This window comes from Pogona vitticeps, chromosome 5 (assembly GCF_051106095.1).
Source record: "Pogona vitticeps strain Pit_001003342236 chromosome 5, PviZW2.1, whole genome shotgun sequence".
Classification (NCBI taxonomy): domain Eukaryota; kingdom Metazoa; phylum Chordata; class Lepidosauria; order Squamata; family Agamidae; genus Pogona; species Pogona vitticeps.
In genome coordinates this window covers 6,518,872-6,538,679 of record NC_135787.1, presented here as the reverse complement: position 1 = coordinate 6,538,679, position 19,808 = coordinate 6,518,872, and the positions used below count along the sequence as shown (strand labels likewise).

The 19,808-nt window shown below is 44.0% G+C and overlaps 1 protein-coding gene across 10 annotated transcripts in view; it reads right to left on the bottom strand.

Annotated features, from left to right (window-relative positions):
• CTNNA2 (catenin alpha 2) overlaps positions 1-19,808 on the bottom strand; it is a 578,592-nt gene that overhangs the window by 173,268 nt on the left and 385,516 nt on the right. For all 10 annotated transcript variants that reach the window (XM_078394460.1, XM_073002097.2, XM_073002098.2 and 7 more), the window contains one exon: positions 13,206-13,286. In XM_078394460.1, the coding sequence (XP_078250586.1) occupies positions 13,206-13,286 (81 nt within the window). The remainder of the gene's footprint in view (positions 1-13,205; positions 13,287-19,808) is intronic.

The following is a 19,808-nucleotide window of genomic DNA, read 5'->3' as shown; positions in this document are numbered from 1 at the left end:
CCAAAAACCAATCACCCCACCAACCAACTCAAGACCTGAGGTAGGCCAGATCCAAACCTCCCTCAGCCCTGGCCTACAGCCACTGTGACGGACCAGTGCAAAGTAAGATCAGGGTGATCTTGAATGATTTCCAACCTCCTTAGGCTAGAAGTACAGTGGTGCCTCGCTTAACGGGCACCCCGTTTAACGATGGATTTTTTGTGATCGTTTTTGCGATCGCAATGCGATGTCTCTAATGGGAAAAAATCAATTTGCGATGATCGGTAAGTTGTTTCGCTTACCGATTTGCGCATAACAATGATTTCCCAACAGCTGATCGAAGGTAACAAAATGGCTGCCGGGTAAAAAAAAAAAAAGGCACCCGCTGTGTTTTCGCCCGGATTCCTCGCTTACCAGGAAGCAAAAATGGTAGCCGTATGGAGAATTTTCACATAAAGGTGAGTTTTTTGCCCATAGGAATGCATTAAACAGGTTTTAATGCATTCCTGTGGGCTTTTTTTATTTCGCAGTGACAAATCAGTATAGCGACGATTTTGGCTGCACGGATTATCGTCGCTATGCGGGGCATCACTGTAGTTCGGATTCAACAGTCTTGGCTGGCTTCATGTCATCTCAGCTGGCCATCAGCTTTCTTGGCTACTGAGGATCATACCCTTCATGAGTCTTCTTTACTGACAGACCCAAAGATTGCCACTGGATACTCGGCTGCTTTACTAATAGATGGTGATGGAGTCCAGACCCTTGTTTCCAGCATCTTCCCTGACTCAGTGCAAAGAGGTGCTTGAGGGAGACCGTCCACCCAAGCCAAAAATGGACAGCCCGTCTTACCACTACTTCAGTGAAAAAATCAGGGTGTGCTAGAAGTATTTACAGAGTGTGAGCCAGGGTGTCCAGAATTCAAATCTCATGGCAGCTGCGTAACTATGTGGTGGTTGTGGGCAACCCACTTTGTGCACTGCTGAAATTCCCATTTCCTCTTGGAATATGGGGACAATCATCCTGGCTGACTTGACAAAACTGTAGAAAGGATTACTGAGTGCAGGTAGGTAAAGCCTGGAAATCTCTTCTCTAAATGCTAAGGATTATTACTACCCCCCCCCCATTATTAAGTGCAAATAAAATGCATAATTGATTCCAGTCTGGGGTACTCCTAATTTTGTTGTGATCTCAAAAATGTCTCCTGGCATTGGGGTGGGGGGTGGGGTGGCAGCCTCCGAAGAGGCAGACCCATAGGATTTTCCCGTGCATTCCATCACAGTCTTAAACGCCTGAAAAATATGGTCATGCAAAATGCAAAACACACCCATATGTATATTTTACTGGGGGAGGGGGTGCCATTCTATGTGTCGGAAGAGAAAACTGTCTCTTCATTCAACCTCAATTGTAACTGCACTCGGAAAGGTTGGGCTGTGCTCTGCAATGAAGCTTTTCATTACTGTGTGATTATTTTCTTCTCTTGCACACACATGTGCCGAGAGAGCGAGAGACAGAAAAGCCAGCTTCCCGCTTACAGTCATAAAGTGAATTAAATGGCCTAACGTTGACATGAGCAGGTAATGCCCCAGCGGGAGACTCATGGCTCTTGCAGATTGTTACACTTTTATTAAGCATTTGCTGTTACTAGGCTCACTGGTAACAAAAGTTTAGTGCGCCCCCCCACCTTCCCCAACAACACTGGAAAATAGCATGGCTTTCAGTGTTCCCCCTCTTTAAGGTGCAACAGCTCAAGAACCATTGACAACACTATTACTTGCTGCCATTGTGTGGGAGCAATCAAATATTGATTGGCATGAACCGAAGCGAGCTTTTCTGCGGCAACTTAATCACATCGGGAGATAGGCATTGCACCTTTGAGTCACAGGGTAGGCGGCTGGAGGGAGTGAGGGAATGCAAAAATTGTTCCCCCTCACTCTCAATCAGAGGGATGTGGTGGCGCTGCGGGCTAAACCGCAGAAGCCTGTGCTGCAGGGTCAGAAGACCAAGAAGTCGTAAGATCGAATCCACGCGACGGAGTGAGCTCCCATCGCTTGTCCCAGCTCCCGCCAACCTAGTGGTTCGAAAGCATGCAAATGCGAGTAGATAAATATGGACCACCTCGGTGGGAAGGTAACAGCATTCCGTGTCTAAGTCGCACTGGCCATGTGACCACGGAAGATTGTCTTCGGACAAACGCTGGCTCTATGGCTTGGAAACGGGGATGAGCACCGTCCCCTAGAGTCAAACACGACTGGACAAAAATTGTCAAGGGGAACCTTTACCTTTACCTTTACCTCTCTCAATCACACACGCATACGTGCATGCACACATGAGTACACCCATGTACCTACGAGCATCTTAGAATCACAGAACACAATCGCAGAATAATGGAGTTGGAAGGGGCCTCAAAGGCCATCAAGTCCAACCCCCCACTCAGTGCAGGAATCCGTTGAGGCAGATCTGACAGATGGCTCTCCAATTTTCTCAAGATCATGGGTTTCATTGTTGTACTGCTCTAACATTGAAGAAGTTTTTCCTGATATCCAGCCTAAATCTAGCTTCCTGTAGTTTGAGCCCATTATTGTGGGTCCTGCACTCTGGGATGATCAAGAACAGATCTTGTCTCTCCTCTGAATGACAGCCTTTCAAGTATTTGAAAAATGTTATCCTAGCTCTCCTCCTCTGTCTTCTTTTCTCAAGGCTAAACATGCCCAGTTCTTTCAGTCTTTCCTCAAATGGTTTCCAGCCCCCTGATCATCTTTGCTGCCCTGCTCATCTTCTGAAAGCAACTACGACGACCAGAACAGCACACCAAGCTACATCGAAGGATTAGAAATGAAATGTATGCTTGACCTTTGTGGCCATAATTGGCCACATTTATGGACATATTAACCAAAGAAGTTTGAAAATATTATCTGAGGATGGTTTTTCTCATCCATTTTCAAATTTGGAAAATATTCCTTAGGAATGAGTGAGTCTCTTTTGCTGCATTGCTGCAATTATTCTGGGTGTTTAACCTCACACAGCATTATGTTCCAATTTTATGTAAGAATTTGTAAAATTGTGTGTCTCTCTCTGTGTGTACATGTGTATATTTTGATTTAATCAATACACGGCAATAAAATATTATTTTAGACCCACGGGGTCCTCAGGACAGGAAACATTTTAAATGTGTAATTTTAAATATTTTATGTATTTTATGAAGTATTTTACAATTTGACTATTTTTATTTTCTGTCTATTCTGAAGTTTAATTATGTCTTATTATGTTTGATTATTGTTTTCTTTTGTACTGTAAACCACCCCAGATGGCTTTTGGCCAGATGAGTGGTATAGAAATTAAATGAACAAATTAAAAAATATATTTTTAAAAAAATACCCTGGGTGATGACATCATCAGCCTTCTGCCATGAAACATACAGAAACAGAATCTTTTAATTTCAGTTCCAATGTTGGGGGAAAACACATTACACTGGAAAAATGCAGCAGTGCAAATTCAGGATGTTGAGATCTTGATGATGTCACAGCACAACTTGTCCAATTATATTTTGCCTTCATAATGACACCGGTGAAGACAATTGCCACCAATATTTAGGACAGGGAATATTCTCATTGTGCATTGCCTGATCAATAGGAATGTTCCATTAGTTTGCAGTGTCAATATGTGGAGTCCCCATCGTAAGTTTCACTTGCTTTTGATGAGAAAGAAATAATCGAAATAGAGCCATTCTGAGCACTGTAAACATGTCCATAAATTCCAGTCTCTTATTCTGGCTCAAGACTAGGTTTAGGGGTTTATTGGCATATATTTCATCAGATGTAATAATAAGGAAGACCCAGTGTGATTGAGTCCGTACCATGCTTCAGGTTGATTCCTTGAATACTCACCTTCCCTTTTTAAAATGCCAATACTTGGTATGAAAAAGTCTAGCACTGTGAATGTGGTCAATACCACCAAGAACTCATTTTTTAGAGGGTAAGAGATCCCTCACACCTTGCAATGGAAGACAGCCTCAGCAAGAGAAGGCCAACATGACTGATCTGTTTAGCTACAAGCTGTTGAGATCCCATCCACTCTACCAGATCCCACTGCTCTGAAGAACCATTATGTTGTCTAAATCGATCCCTCTAAGAACAGACATTGTTTCTCCAGCTGTTAAAATACGAGACAAGGGTTTTTTTTTAACGTTGTTGCGTACTTTTAATATGGTTGAATGTCAGGATCAACATGAAAGCACATGGACAAAACCGAATACACTGAAAAAAGCAGCCAGGATACCCACAAAATAGGGAGGAAAATCTCATGACTGTTGCCTGGCCAAATGCATGCAGAATGCATGAAGAATTGTGGAAGGTTTCTCTCTGCAGGCCAGCTTAAATTTCTCAGGAGAGAAATTCATTTTCAAGAAGAGAGAAGGCGGCTGAGATAAAAAGAGATTCCTAGAAAATATCTGAAAAGCAGTACACATTTAAATGTTTGTGGGTATGTAATTCCATATTTAGATTTAAACTGACATCAGTATCAACATGAATATTTATATAAAGATAACAAGATCCTTTTCTGGGTCCATAATGGTTCTCTTGTTTATTGTGAAGGCTCCATTCCTCGCAAAGGGAAAACACACACAAAGACAAGTGAATGGTGAAGGCAGGGCTCCCCAGAGGTTCTCAGATTAAAACTCCCAGAAGCCTTTGTCACTGACAATCCATAGAGGTGGGTACTTATTTTCCCCCTTTTTTCCAGCCTCCAGGAGAAAGCTTCCATCACTTTCCTATGGCAGTCACCAGGAAGGGAATGAATTATGAAATTTAAAAGAGCAATGGTCACCGTGATGTAATCAATTCCTTCTTAAAAGGGCAATGCCTGGAGGCTGCTAATAATAATAATAATAATAATAATAATAATAATAATAATAATAATAATAATAATAATAATAATAATAATAATAATTTATTGTCATTGTAAGTATATACAAGTCCTGCCCTTCCTGATCCCTTGCTCCAAAATCAGTGGTGTTGCAGCTACAAGACTCCAGTAAGTTACAGCATGAAAGAGAAGGAAGGTCCATTTCTAGGGCTGAGTTGCTTCTTTCTCCACTTCTAATTCCAAAGTATGAATGTTGGATTTGACAAGAGGGATCTGTAGCGTGCTGATCCACTTCTTTAATGCCATTTCCCTGACCTATGATCTTCGCTCTGTGCTCTGGTCATATAAGACATGCACAAATATCTGTGATTCGATTCATTTTTACAAATGAAGTGAAGATACAGTTACATAAAAGGTGTAGAATGCTTCACTGTTTCTTCTAACTCAGTGGTTCCCAACCCTGGCTCCCCAGAGGTTCTCGGACTAAAACTCCCAGAAGCCTTCATCACTAACTGTGCTGGCCAGGATTTCTGGGAGTTGTAATCCAAGAACATTTTGGTAAAACAATAAATCATGGGCTCTTTGTTCCCCCATACCAACTGAGAATATTTTACAGAATGGTGCACTCTGTTTTGTTATAAGCAAATCAGTATCAGAAATTGAAACTGATTTACTTACAAACCAGTATCAGTTGAATCTGTTAGGCATAATAATCAGTATGGGTACCCTTGTTCTGGCCCTTGCTTTCACTGCCAAGAACCTGCTGTCTCTTCCTTTCCAAAAGAATGCTTCATGCAGCGCTCATGAAAAACAAAAGGAAGGCACTACCTACTGTATTAGGTCCTTCCTGTCTCTCTCCAGCAATTAGCCCTGTGTGGTGAGCAAGCTGGCGTATGGGTGGCAGCATGTGGAGAGGGCTGGGTAGGAGAATAGAGAACCTGGACATACCTACAACAGCTACAGGCAGGCTGTATCTTCCTATGAAACAGAGCCTTCAGACTTCACATCCAAAAGAGACAGTCCAAGGTTACATAATATCTGAGGGCACAGCAGCTTCTGCTAGAATCTGTTGTTATGTATCAGCAAATCTCTTTCAAATGATGGTGACCTCAATGGGGTTTGAGGTATGGGAGACGATGAAGGTATACTATTGCCACACCCCTTCATTGAATTTCCATGGAGAGCTTAGCCTGACTTCTAATCTAGTTCTCTCCACTACACCATACTGGCTGTAACCACTATACAGTTAGAGATGGAGGTATTTGCATTCGTATACGAATATTCCCCCACAGGTGCAGATAGAGAGGGTCCAGCCCCCTGGGGCCAGACCGACCACTCATGATTCCGCTGCTGCCGCAAGTTCTGCGCACCATTCCTACCACTCCGGAGCTTGCGATGGATTAGCCACTCCTGGTAGAAGGCAGGATGATGAGCCTCTCTGCCAGGTCACAGAGTACCTAATCTATCACAAGCAATGGAGTGATAGGAAGGCTCTGTGGAGCTTGTGGCAGTGGCAAAATCGTGAGTTTTATCTGCAGCTGTGGGGGGGATATTCATATTCGTATACAAATACCCTCATCTCTACTATACAGTATTTTCCTTCTTACCCCTTATCCCTTCCAGACAGGTAAGAGCTCTCCAGAAACAGAAAATGCTTGCTGCCTTGTGTTTTTGTGATTAAATATGATAACAACAGATATTGACAATATAGCCCAAAGAGCTTATTACTGTACATGCTTGTGATCCCTGACTTCAACGAGATCCCATCTTTCTGATGGCAATTTGCTGCTCATTGAATAATGTCTCTCTCCTAAGAACCAGATAACGAATAATTAATTCCATAAAGGTCACTGAGAAGATTGGCAGATGGGGGGAAATTGCCTGTTGTTACTGGTTCCATAAAATGAGATATCGAGGTTTAGGATATGATACAGTGAAATAACAACTCTTTGCTAAGGAAAGAAAAAACTCAGTTGCCATGATTTGTCAGCAGAATAATGACCTGGGTGATTCCAAATACATCAAACGGTATCAAAATGTCATCTTTTGATCTTTTAACCAAGGAGATGAGGATGGAGGAGACTGAGATCATTGTGTATTATTATTTTTTAACATCAGCATGAACTTTTGATTCTTGGATAGTTGACATTTTGGTTCTTGCATGGTTGAATTCTGAAGGAACTGGGATGACAGTGGTGGGAAACCCAACTGATGGTGGGTTCTACAGCCTCCTATCACTGGGTTCAATCCAGTGTTTGCACCCGCAGCTACCACCAGCACTATAATCAGCCAAGCAGCCATCTCTGCTGAGTTCAGAAAATATCAGCACTTAAAACTAGCTAGTAGTACAGAATGAAAGCAACTAGTTGCTAAAAACATTAAAAAGTCAACACTATCATTGAAAGCTTTGCTGGTTGTCTGGAACAGGGACTTGAGTTGCAGGACCCATGTCCGATTTAAGTCACACTGCTGACTCGGCATGGACTCCACTTTTCTTTTTCCAGTGACTTGGACTCAACTTGTGACTCAGAAATCACCCACCCCTCCTTTTTTTCAGGGACTCAAGACTTGATGCTTTTGAGAAGAATTGATGCTTTTGAATTGTGGTGCTGGAGGAGACTCTTGAGAGTCCCCCGGACTGCAAAGAGAACAACCCTATCCATTCTGAAGGAAATCAACCTTGAGTGCTCACTGGAAGGACAGATCCTGAAGCTGAGGCTCCAATACTTTGGGCATCTCATGAGAAGAGAAGACTCCCTGGAAAAGACCATGATGTTGGGAAAGTGTGAAGGCAAGAGGAGAAGGGGATGACAGAGGACAAGATGGATGGACATGAATTTGACCCAACTCCGGGTGGCCGTGGAAGACAGGAGGGCCTGGCGTGCTCTGGTCCATGGGGTCTCAAAGAGTCAGACACGACTTAACAACTAAACAACAACAAGACTTGGGGCTTGGGATTCAAGACTTGGTACCAAAAACGTGGACTTGGGACTTGGACCCAAAGCCATGCCAATGTGTCTGCTAGTTGTTACTACAGGATTGAACAATAGAAGCCATATTGGAAAGGTTTTGGTTTCCTAAGATTGCTTAACCCATCCCAAACAGAAATACACACAGAGATTTTTACTACTTGGCTGATGGCCTTTGTAATTTATATTTATCTGCCCCAAGCCTCCAGAAGTCTCCTTATACTTACTAAGAACCAACCAACCGTTCCGCAGCTAGTACAGTATAATGGATAGATTGATGGAGTAGGATTCCAGAGACCTGGATCTGAATCCCTGCTCAGTTCTGAGAGCTCATCGGGGTAGCTATTGTAAAAGCTCTCCTTATCTCATGTGTTTTGAAAACCGTTTTAAGGTTGCTATAAGCCAGAGGTTGGATGGGACTAGAAAATATATAATCAACAAAACTTCAGTAGTTATTTTTCTGTTCCTTAAGAGCCTCCAGAAGGAGCAGTTCCCTCAAAACCCAAAATGGAAGAATCTGTCACCTCTACCCTCTTCTCATATTTTGGCACTTCTGGTGCACTGGTGTGACCCATGGAAGGTGGCCCCACGCTGGTCTATTTGAAGCTCAGCCACACTGCTTTCCCATGCCCCTTCTTTCTACTGAGCACACGAGCCTCTTCTTTGAATTGGTTTTATTTATTACATTGATTTCTCAACCACCTCATCAGTGCAAGGTACTATTCTGAAGGCACTTTGTTTAACTATGAAAACAAATGGAAAAAAAAAAAGCAAAACACTTAATTAACTCAAGAAACCATCCAGTAAAGACTCAGGGAGGAACAGCTAGAGATAACAGCAGCAACAGGTGGGACACGGAGGTGGCAACAGTGAACCAGACACCACCAGGTGAGATCTCATAGAATGAAATACAGAGAAGGCACAGACAGTATGAAACAAAGCCACCTTCTGCAGCTGCACTCCACCAGTTGCTGTCTGATGTCATCACATAACTTGTTGTAGGACAAGTTACACGATTTAGAAATTACCAGCTAGGCATTTACTCCTCTCCCCCCTTTTCTTTTCCCTGCAAAAGAGATAAAACATGTAAACCCAAATAAACGGCAGAAGGGAACACCCTGCTGTCGTGAATGTTCCTGCCTACTGTAGCCTGCAATGAAATAGACTTTTGTTGTGTTCTGTTTGACAAGCTTGTCTGCAGGAGAAGCTCACAGAATCCTGCCAGTTGGCACAAATTCCATTCAGACTTCAAACCGCTTGTCTTGTCCATGCAGTGGAGAAAGCGGCACCCGACGCTATATGCTGCTGCTCTGACATGTACGCATACGCCGAAGCGCTCCCAGGCACTTTGTTCATGGCCTGGCTCCCTTCCCTACATCTTTCACCGAACGGCATTTGGAAGGCATTCATGGAGACGTACATGTCTCACACACCCAGGGGAAAAACCAGACAAAGAATCATTCCAATAAGAGGAAAGAATTTTAGGTGACTTGCAGGAGACCTCCGTCTAGGATTCAGAGATTGAGAAAGACTCAGTAAATTCTTCATTATCACTGAGCCAACCAGTCTTGACAGGTCCAGGCCTCTGTGTCAGGGATATTCAAGTTTTCTCACTTCCTGGGCGAGAATGCTATAAGCAGTGTTTTCCCTTCGTCAGCCGTCCTGTAATTTTTTGTGCAATGAGCCCCATTTATTCAATTCTGCAATTTGCACAAAAATTCGTTCTTGCCAATGCATGCATGTTGGAGAGCACCAGGGCATCTCCCTCCTTCTCAACAGGCAAGGAAAAATAGTTTGCAATATCTTCACTTCCTTACAAAGGTATGAGACGAGCAAGGGCTTATTTGGATTCAGTTAGCTTCCGGATCTAACCTTAGAGATGGTGACATTTGTAATTGTACGCGAATACTCCCGCACAGCTGGAGTGAATGAGGGCCAGCCCTTGGGGCTGGACTGTCCACTCACTCATCCGTGGCCGCCGGCCCCACTCTTTCTTCCAATTGCTCTGGAGTGCCCGTTTGGCTAGCCACTCGTCAGCCAGGCAGGGAGACTCATCTTCCCTCCTTCTGCCAGGAGTGGCTAGCCAACCAGAAGCTCTGGAGTGACTGGAAGGAAGAGTGGGGGTGGACGCATGAGTGCAATGCAGCCGGACCCTCATTAACTCCAGCTGTGAGGGGTTATTCGTATTTGTATACAAATACAAATGCCCCCATCTCTAATTCTTGACTTCTTCACTGCCACATCACGCCTTGCAAGACCGTACATCTATGCTGCGAGCAGCACAATCAAACCTCTGCTATATTGCAAAATCTTAACAGTTATGTTTCATCACTTTCCTTCTCTTACAAAGCTCCTCTTCCAGTCACCAGGTTTTGCCCAGGCATAACGCCACCCATGCCTGTTTTTTTCATGAGCACCGTTTCCCTGCTGGATCTCCTGTCACCACAGCTTTTGCCATGGTCACTGAAATGTGAAGAAGAACCCATTGGTTTCTGCTCTACTTTACTGACAATAAAATGTTGTTGCTGGGTTTAAATCCTCTCTAATAAGTTAGGTAGGTGTTGTTCATACTGTTTTCCAAAAGAAGATTTCAAGATTAGTTACTGTGTTGTTTAAGCCTGCAGTTCCCAACCTTTTTAGGTCCGCGGACTGACTGGAGAAGGTGGGGCACCCCCACACGCTCATGCACATGCGTGAATGGTGGCGTGGTACTTGTGCTCATTTGTGAGCATGCGCGAATGGCGGTGTGGCGCTTGTGCAAGCATGCTCGTGCTTGTGTGCATGCATGGATGCCAATGATGCCATTTGCGCATGCGCATGAATGCCCACGCACCCGCACAAGCACCACACCACTGTTTGCGCATGCGCACAAGAGCGCAGACAGGCGCAAGCAGCTTTTGCAGGGGTGAGTGCATGTGGGGAGGGTGGGAGGTATGTCTTTGTGGCTTGGTTCGGCTCAGGCTACGGACCGGCATCAGGACGCAGACCGGGGGTTGGGGACCTCTGGTTTAAGCCATCCAGCAGAAGCATCTTCTCTGTTCTACCAGAGAGCAAGCTTCAAGATTGACTAATGAGCCCCTTGGACTCCACTACAGACAGGGGTGGCTGGCACATACGGTAGCTGATGGGGCAGAAGGCACAACACAGGTGAGCCGAACTGAAAGGACCGGCAGAGCAAAGGAAATCTTCACACGTACAAACACACAAACATGCAGACAGAAGAAGGCAGGTCAAATGTTCACCCCTATAGTAGGAAAGGAACAAAGATGGAAGCTGTGAAAGGAGGCAGGGAGGAAAGCGGTGGCGAGGGGTAGCCAGCGCCTGAGGAGAGACAGTACCCCCTCTCACTCTAACGGACTAGCCACCATTTCTAAGTGCTTGGAAATCCACAATTGCAAGCAGAGCCCTGATGGCGTACAAAGTGGGCTGTGCAGGAAAGGGCGGCAGGTGTTATTCTGATTGAGGTGATGACTGTCAGCAGGTTCCAAAGGGTTCCTACTGTATTTCACTTCCCTTTTGCTCTTCCTCTCCCCTTTGGAAGGGATCATTCCTGAGCCTCGGGGCTAAAGTCAGTATGGGGCGTGATTCTGGGGCTGATTAATGGAGAAACAGGGAAGCTGTGCACATCCAGCCGCCCCACTCTAGTATGCCCCATTTCAAGGCCGGGCAGAGGTTAGACCCACAGAACTTTCTGCACATGCATCTAGGGGTCTTTGGAAGGACAATTCCCTCAACAGACCTGCCCCCCAAGTCGGCTAGCAAAGGGGGAACCTCCCTCCCTTACCCTAATCCCCTCCTGGTGGGAGTTACGATTTATGTTTAGTTCCCTTGGCTTCCCCTCCTTCCGGTTCTGACTGATCTGTATCTATAGCAAAGAAACAAGAGACGAAAGGTCTCAGGAGAGCGCAGGTAAGAAATGAAAGCACAAACCTTTTTTTTTGTATCTCCCAGTTCAAGCTCACTCAAACTTCAAGGACAACCACACACACTCTTTGTTCTATATCATAGAGACACCAGCACACTTGCGGAAGGCAGCTGCTTGTTTGGTTCCCTTGATGAGCGCCAGCACATCTCACATTAAATAAAAAGGCCTGGATTATAAGTGCCTAGGACAATTCATGCTCGGGCAGAACGTAGACCTATCTAGTCCCGCACTCTGCTCACTGAAGCCAAACCATTGGCCGTGGGAAGCCCAGAAGAATGATATGGGCAAACAACACCCTGCCAGCCCCCCACCACCACCACATTGCCTTCGGTTTCAAAGGGAGTCCACCGCCATCACCACTAGCAGCTACTGGCAGTTCCGCTCTCATGAAATGATCCAGTCTCTTGTGAACGTTGTCCATATTGGCAACCATTCTAAATTGTGTGGTAGTCCAATTCCACAGCTGAACTGTGCACAGTGTGAATATATCCTTCTTTTTATATGTCCAGTGCCCCCAACCATTCAGCTTCAATGGTTACTTTACTGGATTCTAGTAATATTTATTTATTTATTTATTTATTTATTTATTTATTTATTTATTTATTTATTTATTTATTTATTTATATCCCGCCCATCTGGTCAATTGACCACTCTGGGCGGCTAACAACAAATAAAGATAAAACAATTTTAAAAATAACAATAATACAGTATACAGCATCGGTAATCAATGGCTCAAGACGGAAAAGAAAAAAGAAAAGATAAATCAAACAGTGGCTGGAGTGGCTATATTGTGTTTGTGTGTGTGCATGTGGGAGCGAGACATCCTCCCTCTCTCTTCTTTCAGGACTGATGACCTCCATGGGTGTCAGTTGGGTGCTTTCTCTTTCCTCCACCATCTTACATTTCTTTATTGTTCTTAACACACTAATGTGTTGCAATGCATTGTTGCAGCGCCGGCTATGTACAGTATTACGCCAACATGCCACTACGCAGTTTTCTCCCTTGCTCTGGAAGAATTCATCCAGAGACCCTTGCAAGGCACAGATCGTGTTTCTCCAAGATCTTCAGCATCCCTACCCTGCATCATTTTCATGCTCTGTTGTGTTTATAGTACCATCGCTAATTGAATTTTACTGTCACTGAGCACGTATGTGATTTTGTGCACTTCCTTGACAGGCTTCAAACCAAAGAAAAGGATATTAACATCTTTTTTAAAAAAACACACAATAATATATAACTATCAGATCACAGAAAAGAGTGATCCTTGGAGACCACTGCTTCTCCCGGACTTGGCATTCTACAGGAAGAACCAGTTCTTTCAAACGTGAAGTCCTCCCCACCAGGATGGGCAAGGAGGTGCTTGCTAAAATGGGACACCTCTTTCCACACTCAGGTGGGTGGCTCAGCATCTGAGTCCTGCAAAAACAACAACAAAAACACCAATAAATTTGACAAAACACCTCTCTTACCTGTCTTCGTAGATCTCTCGTTTTCTTGGTCATCTTGTCGATCGCTATATTCAGTGGGTCTCCCTTTTCTTTCCTTCCAGTCTGTTTAAAAGACAAAAAACAAGGGGGAAGAGTTAGTTAAGAATAACAGCTTTTATGGGCATCCAAGTTGAACAGGGATTTGCCTAACGCGCATCTTTTGGGAAGTTTTCTCTCAGCTTTCCTCTTGACTGCCCACAATCTGGGTTGCATTCATGGAAAACTCCTTTGTTGTTCTTGATCCCCACGCTGCAACTCCACCAATACAGTGGTACCTCGACTTACAACCGTCTTCACTTGCAACCAAATTGAGTTACAACCAGTTCCGGTTGCAACATTTTGCTTTGACTTGCAACCGGCGCATTGAGATATGACCGGAAAAAAGGCCTCCCTCCTTTTGTACCTTTTTTTTAACCTTAGAGGTCATCTTAGGTTAAAGAAAAAAGTCTCCCCCAGTGGACGGATTAACCACTTTTGGATTAGTTCCTATGGGATTCGTTCTTACTAAAATGCTTGAGACTATACAACTAAGGTTCAATGTTATGAACAGGTCTGAGACTGGCCAGTGATTATCCAGTGCAACAGGGGTCAGGGAACACTTTTTCAACAATGATCTTGTTGCCTACTCTTTTAGGAAGTATGGAACCCTGCCTTATTCCAGGGAGGTATTCACACTCCCCTTCGTTACTCAGCCAGTCCCCGCACTTATTTTGTGAGTTAGGAAGGGCAAGAGCTGAGCATCCTTTTGAAATTCCTTTGTCCACAACCTTGAGCTGTACAGATGGTAACTTATTTATCAGCACAAGACAAGCAGATGCTAATGTTATGCCCATGGGACCTGTTACCACCTACAGTGTCCATGTCAGAGTGGATCCAAGCACATTGATCTACAAAGTGTCAAGAACATTCTTCATGAAAGACTAAGGAGGAATCTATCTTCTCTTCTTATGGACCATGCTGTAATAGCCCCTTGACCACTCAAAACAGCTGTTGGGCAACTCTAGGTATACACCATCCTGGCAGAAAAAGGACTTCTTCACTACTATCACCACCACCATCGAATGGTGGTCCTCTTAGCCCCTGTTTCATTTGATTGTCAAGCCTCCAACCTGCTCATTTCATCATAACCAGTTGCCAGTTAAACCAGGGGGGCAAAATGGCTCCATTCCCTGGGTGGTAACACTTAGGAGTGATCCTGTCTCTTCTCTCGCCAGTTCCTCAATTCCGTGAAAGAAGAATGAAGTGGTGAAGGGAACTCTGAAGGCAAATTGAGATAAAGAACGGTGGGATGAGTGTTAGAATGAGAGTTAGGTTAACTGGCTAGCTGCATCACAGATAACATTGGTTAATGGTAGAATTGTAAATCCATCCATCCAGCCTACATTATTTGCTCACTCTAGAGCCAAAGACTACAGGAAGTACAGCGGTGCCTCGCTTGACGACGTTAATCCATTCCAGCAAAATCGCTGTAGAGCGAAAATGTCGTAAAGTGAAATAAAAAAGCCCATTGAAACACACTGAAAATCATTCAATGCGTTCCAATGGGCTGAATAACTCACTGTCCAGCCAAGATCCTCCATAGGGGCAGCCATTTTCAGTGCCTGTAAAGCGAGGAATCCGTCCAAAAACACAGCGGGGAGGCATTTTGAGCAGCCGGTGGCCATTTTGAAAACCCGACGATCAGCTGTTTTGATCGTCGTAATGCGAAGAATCGGTTCCCGAAGCAGCGAACCGATCGTCACAAAGTGAAAAAAACCCATTAAAACATCGTTTTGCGATCGCAACTGCAATCACAAAAACATCGTTGTGAAGCGGATTTGTCGTTATACAGGGTAATCGTTAAGCGGGGCACGACTGTAGCTTGTGCAGCTCCCGTTCATTTCAAGGAGACTTGCTTAGCAGAAGAACCTGGCAGCTTATGCTGCCTGTCTTTATGGCATTCATTTTATTTTCAAGGCAGATGTGAAGTCCTCTTCTAAAGTACATTTTCCCCACTCTGTTGTTAAGGGGATAACTGCTGAGGGCAGCAGATTACTTTAAAACAAACCATAAAAGAATGAAGAAGGGAAGATTAAGGTGACTTAATAGATTGCAATGAAGTTTTGTGCTAATGTGTTATATCCTTGTACTGTAGCCTTTGCTCTGGAAAAGTAAAAGGGAAGAAGCAAAATCTGGCAATACTCCTCACTTTAAACGAATATTAAGAGCTTCTAATCTCCATCCCACCAGGCAGCAGGGAAGTTAAACATGATAATAAGCAGCAAAACAGCTTGAGGACAGAAGGAAAATGTTCCTTACGACAGTAACAAGGCCCACATTGGCAGGCATTAGGTGCAGAATAAGGATGATTTCCGCTTAACACTTCTTCTTCCCCTTCCCGATGCTCAAAAAGTTAAAAAAAAAAAATGCACAGTGCAGATTTGCAGAAGGAAGCTGAAAAGGAGTGGTGAAGTATTTTACCATTCCCCATCCAATTAAAACACACGTGGACCAGGAAGAGAAATAATGTTGAGCTCCTGAAATATGTCTCTCTGTGTGTGTCTGTATATCTTGCCTTTCAGGAGAAATGTGCTTCTTTAACAATTATTTTATTTCTTCCCATGTATTTGATAAACCACTGAAAGCTTTCACCCTGCTGCCTTTTATTCTTCAACGTGCTTCCTTCCCTCCCTGCTACAAGCCAGCTCTTCTGAAGTGGAAGTGCCAGCTGACACCAGAAAGGAGAGACTGCCTTTCTCTCTTCAAAATCAGTCAAGGAAGCACAGCCGTGGGTTTTCAGCAATCCACTGAACAACACCTTGTGGCAGGAGTGGGTGATTTCATACACCAAACCTAGAAATGGCCATTAAACAACAGAATGTGAAGCACTCAAATGAGTTCCCTGGTCCGTCCGTCCGTCCGTCCTCCCTCCCTCCTTCCCTCCTTCCCTCCCTCCCTCCCTCCCTCCCTCCCTCCCTCCCTCCCTTCCTTCCTTCCTTCCTCCCTTCCTTCCTTCCTTCCTTCCTTCCTTCCTTCCTTCCTTCCTTCCTTCCTTCCTTCCTTCCTTCCTTCCTTCCTTCCTTCCTTCCTTCCTTCCTTCCTTCCTTCCTTCCTTCCTTCCTTCCTTCCTTCCTTCCAGGGAAGGGTGGGATCTGGAGGCATCTCAGCCAGGCATTTGAACCAAAAGCCACTATTGCTGGAGTTTTGCAAAAGCTGACATGTTCCTTTTCAGCCAGAGGAATATTTGGGGGATCATTTTTCTCCAAGAAAGGTCTCGTGTGGCCTTTGGGGGTCAAAAAACGCCCTGGGGGCACATGTATTTTACAGGCTACCTATAGGCCACTCCAGTCCTCGCAAATTAATCTTTATGAGCTGGCTCCACGATTAATCCCAATGACAGTAGGCCTAGTGAATCAATGGGATTTGTTATGCCAAGCTTTGCATTCACCCCAATGGGTGTGCTGTGCTTGGGGCTAACAACTGGACAGAATCCACACAGGCAAAAATGGACTTTGTGTTATGGGGATTGGGCATGTTGGGAAGTTTGGAGCAGATCACTGAAGGCAGCTCTAACACTCAATTTTTAACGAAAAGCAGAGTGACACGTAAGCCATGTTCAGGCATCAAACAATGGATATGACAAATGTGGGGCTAGACACTCTATTTCAGACCTCTTCATGTTTATCTGGAAGGCTTTTGGGAGGATCTAGTACATTCACTTGGACACAAATGAAAGTCTCCAACGGATCAGGAAGGCTGATACAAGAGCACTTTCAATCACGCTGGGATTTCTACAAACCCACTTAGATGCTTTCTGTAAAAGTCTCGATGCTCAACACAGGAAGACTGAGGACACACAACACCATGGCCCCCCTGGACATGGAGAAGAGGCGAATTGGCTACTGCAGTCCATTAAAAAAGTTCCATCCACAAAAAATACATAAATGTTGGCATTTTAAGGAAGACTTAGAATTAAGAGGCGTTAACGTATCTTGCCCTATGTGTTGCAAGTAATACTAGCCACACTTCAAGGCTGTATGCAATGGTTCGATTTATGACACGGAAGTGATGCTCTTTTTCCGAACAGCTAGAAGAGAAGGTATCAAAGATGTCCACTCTCTTCTAATACCAAAGTGGTTGCCGTTCTAAGTAGTCTTTCCTTTGGTATACAAGTCAGGGGGCCAGTTTAGCAACAGCCTGTCCCCTGAGATTTCAGGGCCAAAATGTATGGCTGGGGTCAGAGCCTTGCATATATCACAAGGTCCTTGTGATGCCACAGAGGTGGGGTAGAGAAAACGGGGAGGTGAGTGCAGGTAACACCTGTTTGACCTGAGCCGGTGAGTCCTGGCACAAGCTGAGGATGGAGGGAAATCAGCGCCCAAGCTTTAAAACCACATCACACGTGAAAAATAAAACCTTCTTCCCTCTCCACCACTATTTACTGTGACATTTTCATTCTGAACTGGAGCTCTGGGGAAGTTCTCCAAACAGTGCCGTGAGACCTGGAAACCCAATATATAAGTGAAAGCTACAGCAATGCCAGCAGCTTCACTTACTAACAAATTATTACACATTGGGTGTTCAAAACATCCCAGTGCCATTTGCCCAGTAATTTATCCTAGAAGAGATAGCTGGACAGATTACCTATTGATCCAACAGCACTAGTGCCTTAATGTACATTTCAACCCCTCTCTCCCCCCACTGCCCATCCCTGATAACACCATTATTCACAGTTCATTCAGAATTTCAGTGTCATACTCTTTTATTAAGGCATAGGTTACCACTGGGGAAAGAAAACAAACAAAGGGGAAGACGGTTCAATGAAATCAGCTCACTTATTCAAAAGGCTCTCATCAAGTGAAGTACAGACGGCACACGCGTGTCTGAAGCAGGTCCAAGACTAACTCATCACGTGCCATGACTACCCTACACTGAAATGGCTATGGGAATCACTCCTAATGGAGGATCACTTCAAACTGCTAGGTAATGTTCTTCATTTGACCTAGCTGACTTTTCCCAGGAGTGTCATGGCATGCCAGATACAAAGCTAAGCTAACATGCTCCTTTTTCCATGGTAAGTCACACCTATGCAAAAAAAGAGAGACCATATTACAATGAGTGTGAGGTCTGCAGGCAGAGACCAGGATGATACTGAACCAAGGCTGCTTTGGATCAAAAGATTGAATACTGGGGGACAACTTGATCTGTGTTTCTGAAATGCCCAAAAGACGTGATTTGTTGCTGAGTATATTGGCTGAAATCCTGTTACACAACTATAGAAAAGGTATAACTTTTGGAGGTGAATAGCCTCAAGCTAAGAAATCTCTGTGGACACTAGCTGTTGGATGTGGAGTTGTGCGACTCAGTGGGCAACAGATATCGTAACCTGAGGGAATTCACCCCTCAAAAGCTACACCATTAGTGTAGTAGGGCAGCAGGAATTTGGCCACTGTGAACTTCAACCAGCAGTTCAGATTTCTGGCACAAGTCTTTTCCAGCCTTGCTTTTTAAAGACACGAAGAGCCTCAGCATATGTTCTCCCATTGTGCTACAGCCTTTTCGATAAAATCAAACACACCCTCAGATACAAGGAAAGAAAGGAGAATTAAAATTTGCCATCCAGCCTCAGTAATATTTCACCCACTGTTAAATTTCAATGAGTAAAATAGGTGTATTTATTAAATACACATATTCTTGAATGTCACAGAAGTGGAAAGGATCCAAACGGCATACCAAACCATTTGCTAGGAGAATATTATTCATCACCTTTGAGGGAGAATAAGAAAATCCAAATTATATTTTAAGCTGCAGCCATTTGCATGAAGCTCGTCGAAGGATGCAAATTCAACAAGCAACAAATATAAGCGATTGTTTTGCAGCTAAGGAAATGATTCACCATTAAGTGCTAAAAGAAAAAGAGAAAAACACACCCATTTGATTATGGTTGAAGAAAACAGGTGCTTCTAATTTAACACAAACATACACTTTTACGATGGAAGGAGATTTTTGTCAGCAGGTAGTAGATTAACCCCACTATATAGTTAAAACATTATCTTTAAGGTGCAGGGACCTTAGCACGCACACAGAAACAGAAACACACAACATGGTGACTGAACTGGCATCATGGAGAGGGAACATATTTGGAACTGTCTTATGTGCTGGTTGATCAGTTAGGCGTCAAAAATATACCTTTGTTTTAGAAAAAAATAATAATAATACGAAAACAAAACCAGTGTTGGAAATGGTTTATCACACTTTGGGAATGGTTTCAAATATCTACCGCCAGCTTGCTTTTCATCTCAAGCAAACAAACAATGTGATGCTTGCATAAATTCCAAGACCAAGGATGGGTAAATGACATTATCAGAGCACTAAAATATTAAACACACATGAGTTTTGGAGTCTAGCAATATCATCAACTGGCATAAGTCATCAGGCTAGCCACTGCAGCTCTTCAGGGGGGTGGGGAAGACTAACACATTAACCCAACAGCCATTTGGTCCATATGCTGCAGGTTCAAGATTTGAGTTAAAATTTTCCAAAACCTTCGTACTACAAAATATATAGACTGGATATTTTTGGGCTATTCTGTCCTCCCACCTTCTT